This window comes from Ostrea edulis, chromosome 4, assembly GCF_947568905.1.
Source record: "Ostrea edulis chromosome 4, xbOstEdul1.1, whole genome shotgun sequence".
NCBI classification, from domain to species: Eukaryota; Metazoa; Mollusca; class Bivalvia; order Ostreida; family Ostreidae; genus Ostrea; species Ostrea edulis.
Window position 1 is genome coordinate 40,549,156 of NC_079167.1, and position 12,913 is coordinate 40,562,068.

General features: G+C 35.7%; 1 protein-coding gene across 1 annotated transcript; it reads right to left on the reverse strand.

Moving 5' to 3' along the window:
• Nucleotides 1–5,307: 5,307 nt before the first annotated feature.
• LOC125670591 (uncharacterized) lies at nucleotides 5,308–7,932 on the reverse strand. The gene is made up of 4 exons (XM_056162633.1): nucleotides 7,704–7,932; nucleotides 6,117–6,194; nucleotides 5,782–6,018; nucleotides 5,308–5,623 (listed from the first exon to the last, which is right to left on the reverse strand). The coding sequence occupies exons 1-4, from the start codon at nucleotides 7,930–7,932 to the stop codon at nucleotides 5,379–5,381; spliced, it is 789 nt and encodes a 262-aa protein (XP_056018608.1). The 3' UTR covers nucleotides 5,308–5,378.
• Nucleotides 7,933–12,913: the final 4,981 nt, after the last annotated feature.

Below are 12,913 nucleotides of genomic sequence, written 5' to 3' on the forward strand. Positions count from 1 at the left end.
TATGAAAGATGAAGATAACGAACAGTGATCAATCTCCTACAAGCAATACAAAAATAGATAGCTGGGCAAACACGGACCCCTGGACACACCAGGGGTGGGATCAGGTGCCTAGGAGGAGTAAGTATATGGCACCAAATATTGCTGTTTCACCTGAAAAAGTTCAGATTCTTCTGTATGATGCAGCTAATGATATTCTTCTCTGTAGCAATCTCATCCAACTTTTTCATTTTAAACAACCTGTACTGTCTAATGAAACTGTTGTTATACTATCGATAGCTATGTACTACCACGTGTTTTGTTCAGGATTAGATGGAGCCAGTTCTAGTGTTCTTGACAAATGTGAATCAAATTTTAAAAAGCTTGTTGCTGACAAATGGGAAATATACTCCAAGTCATTGAAAGACTGTGTTCAAGGTTTCCCTGTAGTACTTAAACGAAGTCTGAATTCTTTACTTGAGTATGGAACAGCAGTTAAATTTCAAAGAGAATCCCATTGATATTTATACCCCACACAATAAAGTTGCGGAGGGTGTAATATTTTTACCCGTCCATCAATCAGTCCACCAGTCCCATTCTTGCTGGTGCAACTCCTATGAGACCACTCAATAGGATTTCGTGAAACTGTAGTTCATAAGTACCTGCGGTGTAGATGTGCATATTTCCAGGAAATTCTGATTCAATACTTTTTGGGGAGAGTTATGCCCCTTTTGAACTTAGCATTTTGAGCCTGTCTGTCCTGTTCTTGTCAGTGCAACTCCTCTAAGACTGCTCAACATTATTTCATGAAACTTTGTAGCTAATAAGGACACACTGTAGGTGTGCATATTGCCAGGGAATTCTGACTCAATAATTTTTCTGGGAGTTATGCCCCTTTTAAACTTAGAATTTCGAGTGCGTCTGTCCTGTTCTTCCAGTAATGCATATCATTAATAGCATTGCCTTTCATTATGTAAGGCATTGTCAAACAATATTGGAGTGTGAGGTATGTGAGCTTGCTCACTTTTTCTTTCATTGTATAAGGTGTTTACTTGATGAAGGTACTTTGATGAATGCTCAATTATTATTAACCCTTCAGTCATGATAAAAAATGCTAAAAATATATATAGAAGTTTCATTTTCTTCATTAAGTGTTACAAATTGTTACACTATTACCCTTACAGTTGAGTGTAAAAGTAAAATTTAATAAATGTTTAAAATGTGCAAATCATTTATTTTATTATAGTTTCCGAAAGGAAGCACTGGTTTCAAGTTAAAATTTGTTTTAATTTGTCACCTGAGATTTGGAGTGATGTCAATATTTTGGGAAGTGTATTTTTGATTTCTACATTGAAGGGGAATTAAGAAATTAAAAAGAAAAACTGGGGTCACAATGCTTGTCATTGAGCTGCAGTGTTCTAAAAATGACATTTTTGCACTTAAAATTGACTTGTGATTTATTAAAAATAAACTTGATTTGTCTGTTGGTGACAATACAACACAATTCAATCATTACATAAAATAGATACATAATCATGTCTTCTAACAATACAGATAGAAAAAAAGTTTATACTAGTAATGGAAATAAATAATGACATTTTTGGCATGATAAAAATTGATATCTAAATTAGAGTTTAAAAAGACATATTACGAGTAATGTCAATTTCTAAAATTTCATAATTTTCAAGGTATTGTCTTAAAATGGAACTTTTAAAAGTGGGTGTTAGAAATAAAAATTTTAAATTATTAGCGAAAATACTGAATTTTTATACAAAATTTCGAGTAAATTTTAAGTTTTGATTTAGACATTTTTAAGAATCGGTGTTCTGGTTGGAAAAATATATCGACAAAATCAATGAATTACTGCATTTGAACTAGTTTCAAGTCTCGACTACTTTTATCATAAGACTGAAATAGTGTTAAAAATAAAAATAGGAGATATATTGGATGAACCAGAAACTGTAAAATCATGCTGATTTAGAACATTTTTGATTAATCTACCTTCCGTATAGTCCCTGCCAAACACTTTCAAAATTTGAATATACACAAAAAATGTCTACTGAATGGGGTTCAGTAATGAAAGTGTAATATGTTTCTACCAATGGGATCAGTATTGAACCAGTGAATAATTAGTTGTAACATCCTGCTCAGGAGCTAACTTCTAATAAATTTCCAATCATGACACACAAACATACAAATGTGTTTAAATGATCAGATTGATTGTATATATTTTGTATAACGTCCCTCTCGAGAACTTTTCACTCATATTGAGACGTCACCATTGCCGGTGAAGGGCTGCACAATTTAGGCATTTGCTCGACGCTTATGGCTTTTGAGCAGGGAGGGATCTTTATCATGCCACACCTGCTGTGACATGGGACCTCGTTTTGTTTTTTTGCGGTCTCATCCAAAGGACATTCGCCTCTTACGACAAGCAAGGGGTACTGACGACCTATTCTAATCCGGATCCCCACAGAATGGAAATGATCAGAAGCAAAGGTAACTAAAGTCTTGTAGGTCTACAGATTACATTTATTGAATTTATTAGAATTGTTAAAAGCACACCAGTCAGCAGGGGCGGATCCAGGAATTGCGGTTACAAGGGGCGCCACTTTATGAGGCAGGGGGTGTGTGGGGTCGCCTTGAGGCCCCCAGTGGGTCCAGGACGAAGCCCTGGTGGGGGCCTAGGGGGTGAAGCTCCTGAATTTTACAGATTTTATAGGGCTTGAAATTTGTCTGCTTTAAGTCATTTGTACTATTTTCTATCAATTTTGATAAGATGAAATTAGTAAAATGACACAAATTTTAAGGGTTTTTGGAAAAAATTGAGTTCTCCCAGTAATGTAATTCAAGAAATCAAATAGATTTTGCCATTTATATCTCCAGGAGTTAAAGAAATTATTGCTTCTTTTATTGTTTAGTACATTTTTCCAAACAAGATACCACGATTTACCCTTATATTTGAAAATTTTAGGGGGGCGGGGGGGGGGGGGGGCGGCTGCGCCCCCCTTAAATCCGCCACTGGTCAGTGATAAAAATCTACTGGTTGTAGTGTCATCATTATCACCTGTGGACCCAGGTAATCCCCATAATTCTCTTTTGTATATTATATACGAAAACAATCGGGTATATATATAGATATTTTTTTGCTATGAAGGCACCAATATATTGTTTTCTTTTACGTCATTTTGCATGCGTATGGAGGGATCGCATGATGTGTAGTCCCGTGCTGGCCTCTGTTCTTTTCACACCTGAGCAGGGAAGTTCCTTTCTGTAAGATGCCTAGGCTTATTCTCTTGTGTTTTCTCCCCCTTGCTTCTGGATTTGGAGCTTCATCAAACAGTGCTTTGCACAGAGCAAGCCTGAAGCGGTGGTTGTCTTAACTTTACAGGTGCAGGTGCGAACTTCCTGTATGATAGGTACGCGTTTACTATAATCAGGTTGGATAAATAGAATAAAAGTTTCTGGCACCACTTTAGAGCTTTCCTGATACACGAGTAATTTTGATTTATTTGGTCAGAAAGATTCACTCCCATCAAATAAATGTAATCCGCAGTGCTGGAATCATCATGTACTCGCGCGTAGCATGGTCTCGTTTGTTGAGAATAGCCATGGTCATTTCATGAATTTTGGCCATCACATGTACAAATAATATTGAGCGGAGAGCGTCAGTTTCGACAAGAAACGCAAAAGTCAGGTTATGTTTGTGGATGAGCCGTCTAGCTGTGCTAGACTTGGTACTGCTCCGGTGATACCTTCAGTTCAGTCTGGCATTAAGGGTGAAGGATCTGGGGCTAGAAGTAAGAATTGGTGGTCTGCAGATCAATGCTACCGTCGATTCACATAACGTATTTGACTCCATGTTACCTAAATCACATGTGAGCGAGTCACTAGTACGGGACATTTCATACTTGATACGTACGCCTCAGATTTTGCTGTTGAGTCCGAGGGACTATAGGATACGGGAATGCAGTATTGTCAACTGTTCCATAAGACAAGGACCACGCTACATCATACAGACCTGGTAGCGGTCAAGTTGTTGCTGAATATTAGAATTTAGCTTAGATATTCAAAACAGGAATTTTTTTTCGTAGCCCATGGTGACCGAAAAGGCCAGTAGGCCTCTTGTTTTATTTTAGTAGAATTTGTCGAGGTTTTAGGTATGCATTTATTTGCTATTTGTAATAAAGTTTCTGTAAATTTTAGAATGGGGTTATACACTGAATACTTTTGGTGACATTGGTTGCTATTACCAACCCAAGAAAAGTCTATACGTGCGCGTCTTGTCTTATTCATTAATTTACTCCATACAAAAAATGTTACCAGTATGGGGGTGTCCAGTCTTGGAGTATTAAAAGTGAAGATAACGAAGAGTGATCAATCTTATCAATACCATAAATACAAAATTAAGAGTAGGACATCAGGTGAAATCAGGTGCCTCGGAGAAGTACGCATCCCCTCTTGACCGGTCAAACCCGACGTGAACCCCATATTTATGGTTATTTCAACCGTTTTCTTTTCATCTGCGGACCCACAGGTTATTGAAAATTTAACATTTTAAATATCACAGGTAGTTCTTATATATGTGTGCGTGTGTGTGTGTGATATTCTGATTTTCATTACCTATATACTACCGTACCGAATCAACTTCTAATGAAAGGTGAAAATAACGAACAGTGATCAATCTCAAAACTCCTATAAGCAATAGAAAATAGATAGTTGGGCATATATATATATATTGGGATCCGGGTTAGAATAGGTCCTCAGTATCCCTTCCTTGTCGTAAGAGGCGACTAAATGAGCGGTCTTTCGGATGAGACCATAGAAACCGAGGTCCATGTTACAGTATGTGTGGCACGATAAAGATCCCTCCCTGCTCCTAGGCGATAAGCGCCGAGCATAGGCCAAAATTTTGCAGCCCTGCACCTGCAATGGTGACGTGTCCATATAAGAGGGACGTTAAACAATATACAATCAATGAACAGAAGTAACATTGTACACATTGACATGGTGTGCACAGTGATATCTAGCCCATTTTTGTACATAAAGCATTAGCTTTTCTCAATGGAATTTTTCGAATACCAGTACATGTATGTCCATGTTTGGATATGATGAAAACAAACGCGAGTTAGACTAGATATTCCCTCCATTAAAACACATTGGTATGACTATAGTCAATATATTGCTTGATATATGTGAAGTCTTTGCTGATCCAAAAAGACATCAGCGATGGGTTTGTATCTGAATGACAGAGAATGAAACAAACTCAAATGAAATCCTAACATTTCATCTCCACAAGACATTATTCAAAATCAGAACGCAACCGTTAAGTTTAAGGTTAAACAAATTCTATTTGCTTTAATAAGTATATTTTATACTATTCAACATCTTAAATACAATCTTCATGACTTGGAGCAAACAACACATACGAGTTCCCGTCCGTCTACGTATGGTGGACATTTCAATGAACCACATCTTGCCTCCACAGGATAGAACAGGTAGCCATTGTGATTAGAGTGACCTCCAGTTATGGTATCAGGGTTCCTATCCACACACTTGTAAGTTGTTGCAGCGGGATGACCATGAAATCCCGCCATGAGAGAGCCACTATATTCTAATTCCCAACCTTTGTAACAGGTTTTCCTAGCTTTAGCAAAGAAGGAGAAACATTTGAGGTCTTGTAAAGTAGACTTTTACCTGACTCCAACGGATCTTAAAAGTCAAAGTTCCTACTGTATATTACATGAGAGTTTGCAATTATTAGAATACGGAAATACTAGTATACAGAGAAAACTTTTATTGTACCTGGGAATACTCTTAGAACGGATCTATCATGAACCAGGCAGACAGCACACGGCACATCATGATCATGAACCTTGCGCATATTACCCTGGAAATCGTCTGTTTGGTATTCTGCTCCATATACATAAGCTTTATTCCCTTGAACTCCATCCCAGTAACTGCCCCATTCCGGATTTCGTGGTAAGCAAAGAGCCTCAACAGCTGCTCCCGAATGACCAGCAGCAGACCCACCTGTAAATCCTGTCAAATGAAATATCATATCAGCTGGTGGGTGTCCTCACAGTTGAGAGAAAATCTGATCTCCTAATATGAAAATAAACCTTTACAACTATGTTTACCAGAAAGAACCAGTTCGGCATTGGAAGGACATGTCTTCTTTCCCCATCTGGTGTAGACGACGCTCTTGTTTGTTCTGCCTGTATCGTACAAACAAATTGGATTCTATTATCAAATGTTATAATGGACCGTTTGAGTGGCCCAATTCAGAATACTCAATGCAAAAAGCATTATAACGTGGTTATGAAAATTCCCAAAAGGTATTATACCAAATAAGATTGAACCTCTTTGTCACTTTGATATTATAGTGATCGCTTTTAGTCAATAACTCAATTGTGTTTAAGTGAAATGTATGTTTGTAAATATATTTGCTCATCATTGGCGTTACATTCACGAAGAATGAAAATGTACTTCCAAAACTTTAACAAACACTTTGGAAATGAAATTATATCGAGATTTATGTTCCTTAGTTAATATGACATGTCAAGTAGCCTTTGTTTGTTACTTGATAAAGGCAGTGAAAACAGGACAGTGATGAGAATTGAAAATATTTCATTTCTTTTGAAAATGACGAAATTATATAACAGAATGAGCTAGTGGGGTGAGAATGAATCGAAAACAAAAATACAAGAACATATGTATCACATAGGTATGATTATGCAATCTGACCCCATACAACACATAATGAAATATCGAAATAGAGCTATCTGCAATCAAATAAGGTGGGTTTTACAAATAAAACAGCTCATACATACTAACATCAAAAGAGGGTGTGGAGGGTGGATGGTGGATATCAAATTAATTTTTTGTGTACACAAAATAACTTAATAAATACGGGACCCCAGACAAAACATTACATCACCTAAGTTTGTCTGATCGGAAATTTCCACCCAATACAGCGGTGATAATGAAACATGCCAATATGAAGCATCCCAATGGGGAGGGGGGGGGCTCAAACAGAAAACCATCAAACGTGAAAGAAAATATATACAAAATATATATTTACCATATTTTACTTATTTAAATATACACCATAGAACATACACAATTAACACGTTAAATAAAAGTAATTATCTACAATAATTACATATTTAAATAGGTAAATCTTGAATCAAGAAATACTATTCTTTATCCTTCAAATAAACAGTTACAGATGGATTTTATATGAAATCACAAAATATCCTTAAGGAATCAGACGATTTAGCTAATTTTCTAAATATTTTGCTATGAAACTTCTATTTCAGAGTTAACAGCCCTGATTACAAAATATGACATTAAAATGATATACATATATTTCTAACCTGAAAATTATGTTTTCCGTAGAAGTGGAATTCAAGTGAGCTCAAAATCATTCCTAACACTTACCTGTCTGGTTCATCAATTAACCAATCAAATGGGAATTTCCCATATGAAAGTCACTGTATTTGTTTTATATATGGTAAACATGATTTTGTGATTCACTAGGTTTTTTTATTCTACAAAAATGAAATAAAAGTGACTTCTTATACTATTCAAACCCTTTTCTGAAATATGCCCTTTATGATTAGTTTTGAAATTCCCTGTCTAAAACACACTTGAAATTCCCTGTCTAAAACACGTTTGAAAGAAACTATAGAAATTGTGATGATTGTAAATGTACACTGATTTACCTCGTATTTTTAAATCAGATATCGTTTTTTCCTTGAATTCTTTCATAGATTGCCTCATGGTTTCTGTGAAGCTTTTGAATTCTCTCTTCAGATCCTTAATCTGATGATCTCCCAGAGCAGACGAAAGTTGACCAGATAGAAAACCATGCAAGATGTCTTTGCAGCTTTTGATGTGGGTTCCCGCATGTGAAACATTGATCATCAGTAGGAAACTTATTAAAAACTTCATTTTTGATGTAATCTGCAATAAGAAATATGATGATGAAGACGATAATAATAATAATGATATTTTAGTACCGTAGTAACCATAGTGATAATCGTTATGAAAATAATCACATTGCTTGATAATTTTTAGCAGACCTGGGCTTTTGTTTTATATTCTTATGAGGTTGAATTTATTCAAAACACGACAAGAAAAATATATTGTTGTAGCCTTCGACTCGACAATTATATACATCGACGATTTTACAGGGTTTCAACAGTCTCGTTCAAAGTCAGCATTTCACAAATAAATTCTTTGTCTAATTTGCAAATACAAACTATCATTAGGTAGAATGTTGTCTGACGTGATTCTCATCATTTGTTAGGCCGTTCTTTACACATTGACTTTGACTACGGATTTCTCCGTTTTCCCTGATCAAGGTATAGGGCTCACGGCGGGAGTGACCGGTGAACAGGAGGTGCTTACTCCTGATTCCACCTCTGGTGTTCCGAGGGGGTCCTTGTTTACCCTACCCCATATTGCACATTTTTTATAGAATTTATGAGATTGATCATTATTTATCATCTTCACTTTTTCATGACACACACAGAACATAATCAGTAAGCCACATGGGGACATTTAAGCCAATGATATCCAATATACTCCTTTCTGTAGGAGCTTTAGTGTCATCTAATAAGTCCACATTATTTCTTCGACGAAATCATGTCTCCATGATTAGCTGTTTTAAAACATCTAAGTAAATTTCATTTTCAAATTCAAAGAATGGATAAAAATTTGAACTCGGAAAAGATCAAATTTTGCAACGCTTGACATGCCATTGAACTCCCCATTTCTATAATCCAACTTGGATGACTTGAATTTTGAAATACAACGATATAAATTACATGGATTTAAACAATGGTTTGATAGTTTTATAGGTTTTTAAAATGTGAAATTGACAACAAATAACTCACAATCGCTATACTCAGTGGTACATGTTTTACATACTTCGATTTAGTCAAACAAAATATGTAGCTGCTGCACGATGCGGACGACACCAGAACCTTACCTAGACGTCCAAACAAGTTTTGAAATATGTCCGAGATAAAGATTTCACTTACATATTTTGTCATTGTTACAGACACGATGAAAACGAACAAATATATTCAATATCAAACTGGAAATTTAATGTTTAAAGCAATATGTTGCATTATATATATATATATATATATATATATATATATATATATATATATATATATATATTTATATATATATATATATAACACATGGCAAAATATCTCATTAAATTGTAACCAGCTATCAACATTAGTCCACATATACATCACGCCATCGTGATACATTTTAAGTACAATTTTACTGATTGATATCTTTGAATAAGATATGTATTCCGAAAAACATTGCATGTAATACTATTAAAACGAGTAATGAATAGTTCTGAAATGATATCCATCTAGCATACATGTATGCATATACAGAAATACCTAGATATAATGTGAAACTATGATATAGGGTTTATTAAATGTTTTCTGATTTGAAAAATAATTAATTGCTAAATCTCAAAATCTGTTTCAAACTAACTAAAGATATATTTGGCATAATCTTTTATATCATATTTCTTTTTAAATAAACACCCTTGTTTCCTCGTCGTAGAAGAAAATCCCTAACACCTCAAGACATTAAACCCGTCCTCCTGAGTGTGACTAGATATTAGCATGAGGCGAGAGGAACCCCAAATACCCAGGTGAAATTCATCCACGTTTCCAATCACCAACCACCATAGTCTCTCACACGTGTTGATCGAATTCGGGTTGCTGAGACAAGAAGCCAATACACTACCTTTGCAAACATTTAAGGACATTATCCATAATTTCTCAGTTGCTCTACTTTCTTGGAAGGTTTTATACAGATGGTCTTTAGGTTCAAACCCGCACTTTCTGTATGAGAACATATATCTGTACAATTCTAGAAATTTTGCAGACATAAACTATCTATCTCATGGTTATATACATGTATATCATATTGTGTGGCAAGGACGTGTATATTGACGTTAATTGATGAAAGGTGAAGATAACGAACAGTGATCAATCTCATAACGCCTACAAGCAATACAAAATAGATAGTTGGGCAAACACGGACCACTGGACACACCAGAGGTGGGATCAGGTGCCTAGGAGGAGTAAGCATCCCATGTGGACCGGTGACACCCGCCGTGAGCCCTCTATCGGCTTAACAATCGGTATGAAATAAGTCAGACAGCATTTGACCCAATGAAAGGTTGTATTGACGAACTAGATCGCTATAAGGACCATAGAATTTGCGAAATGATGACTTCAATCGAGACTGTTGAAACCCCTGTACCATCAACTTGTTTGTCAGTAGCTTACTTCGATTTAAAAACTGACTATACGCAGAACAAGCTCTTGCATATCGAATCAGTTCAGATATATAAACACCATATGCAGGTGATAATGGAATATTGCTACATAAATATGTGAATTTGACGATGGAGAAGCTGAAATCATTCCGTTTGTTACATGTATACAGTTGAGTTGTCAATTTGCTGTTAATGTCTACTTTCAATAAAATATCTAAGTATGAAGCAGACGTGGATGTCTCTGTGGTGTCCTTTATTTCGATCTCACAGGGATATATCAAATCGACAAATAATTGAAAGTTATTATTGTTAATAGACAAAACGTCATCGATATATCGAAATGTCGAATTGAAGGCCACAGCGAGAGATGTTTTTCTTCTCACATAGAAGTTTTTGAATAAATACTGCTTCATATGAGTATAGAAACAGGTCAGCTACATGTAACAAAGGAGCACAATTCGTGCCCATGGGAATTCCAATAGACTGTTGGAAGACCTGATCACCAAATATCACGAAGATATTGTCGATGAGGAACTCCAACATATTCTTTATTTAAGTTTCAGAGTACTTGTGCGTGGAATCAGAGTGGTGTTTAACAAAGTAAGTTTTTGAATGACTGATGACTAGATATGAATATTTCCGTTTTCCATTTTTGTTGAAAAAGCAACTGTCTATGATGTCAAAAAGTCTAGTCTTTAATTTATCATGAGGAATGGTCGTGTATAGTGTTGAAAAGTCATAGGTTTGAATGTTATTGATTTGGGAAAAATTCTGCGATTTCAAGTTTACTAAAAGTTATTTAGATTTTTTTTAGAATCCACATTTGATTAACACCACTTCTGGCATATGTAGTCGCACAGTAAGTTTAAAGTTTCTCCTTCACAGCTGTTAATATTTTCATGAGGAGCAAAGATAGGGGTTTGTAAAGCACTTACTGTATCCAGCAATGTATCTTTGTAAGGGTTTTTATGTAGTTTAGGAATCCAGTATAGGTACGGTAACTCATATTCATTCGACCCATTGACTGGAATATTAAATGTGTCTAAAACTGAAGCATGGTGTTGAAAAACTTCATCTTTTGAAACGTCAGTTGGAGTATAAGTACGGTTACCAAAAGTGGAATTAACGCCAAGTCCGTTGAAAAAACAGTTGTAATAATGAGCCTTACAAACAAAGACAATGTTGTTACTAGCTTTGTCAGCTGGAACCAAAACATATTCCTCATGTAACCTATCTAATTCTTTTATCACTTCTGGTTTTCTTTCTGGTTTACTAAACACAAAAGGATAGATGATGCGTACTTTCGTTTTCATATGTCTAATGCGGGGTTTTAATATTGACCCATTCTGACAATGTATCAAGTTCTTTTTTCATATTTAGCCCATCGTTGAATACAAGGTGAAGATAACGAACAGTGATCAATCTCATAACTCCTATAAGCAATACAAAATAGATAGTTGGGCAAACACGGACCCCTGGACACACCAGAGGTGGGATCAGGTGCCTAGGAGGAGTAAGGATCCCCTGTTGACCGGTCACACCCGCCGTGAGCCCTATATCATGATCAGGTAAACGGAGTTATCCACAGTCAAAATCAATGTGCCAAGAACGACTTAGCAATCGGTATGAAACATGTCAGACAGCATTTGACCCAATGCGAGGTTGTATTGACGAACTAGATCGTTATAACGACCATATAATTTGCGAAATGCTGATTTCAATCGAAAATGTTGAAACCCCTGTACCATCAATTTGTTTGTGAGTAGTTTACCTCGATTTAAAAACTGGTTATACTGAATATGTTGACATGTTGATATGTTGAAAATGTAAAGGAACCTATCAACTTTTAACAGTTTTTGTTTTATTGCATTTAGTTTGCCTCAACGCAATTGCAGAGCAAGAAAAGATAAACATTTCAACATTTCTATCTTTTCACTGTTTGCCACAACAATTGCAGTGTATCCAGGATATCACAAAATTATGTCTCTATGAGGGTTTTGGAATTTTAGCGATCTTGAATATAGAATTAAACGTTACCGTTTAGTTTTTGTTTGGAAATAGTTTTGTACAGAGGATTGGTGAACGTACTGAGGTCGGGTTTAATTCTAAAGTAAAATGTCTGAGATCGAAATTAAAAATCTAAAGTTTAAATTCTTTGCTAGACATGTTCTCTAGATCTAAAATGCTAATTCTATCTTTCTTACGTTCTCTTCATGCAGCAACGTTCCACTGATATCATAACAAGAAGTTGTACCAGTAAAAGAAAGAGATCTCTTATACATATGTATATCAAGGGCAAGAAATCCTGCCCACACCCCATTCTATTATTGAGTAAATATACTTTCACTAAAAGGAGGAAATGATGTTAAATACTTCCCAATCGATATAAAATAGATCTTACAATTTGTTTTAATTTCTTGGATTCAAGATATTCCCCTTACCGCTTGATTCCCAGCAGCAAGAGGCCTGTGTACGGTTATCTAAAGTGTAAATAACGAAAAGTGATAAACCTGATCAATCTTGTGAAGAATAGAAAACTAAGAGCAGGACATTTACGGATCCCTTGAAAATCCAGATGCGGAATCAGAGGCTTAGGGGGAGTAAGTGTTC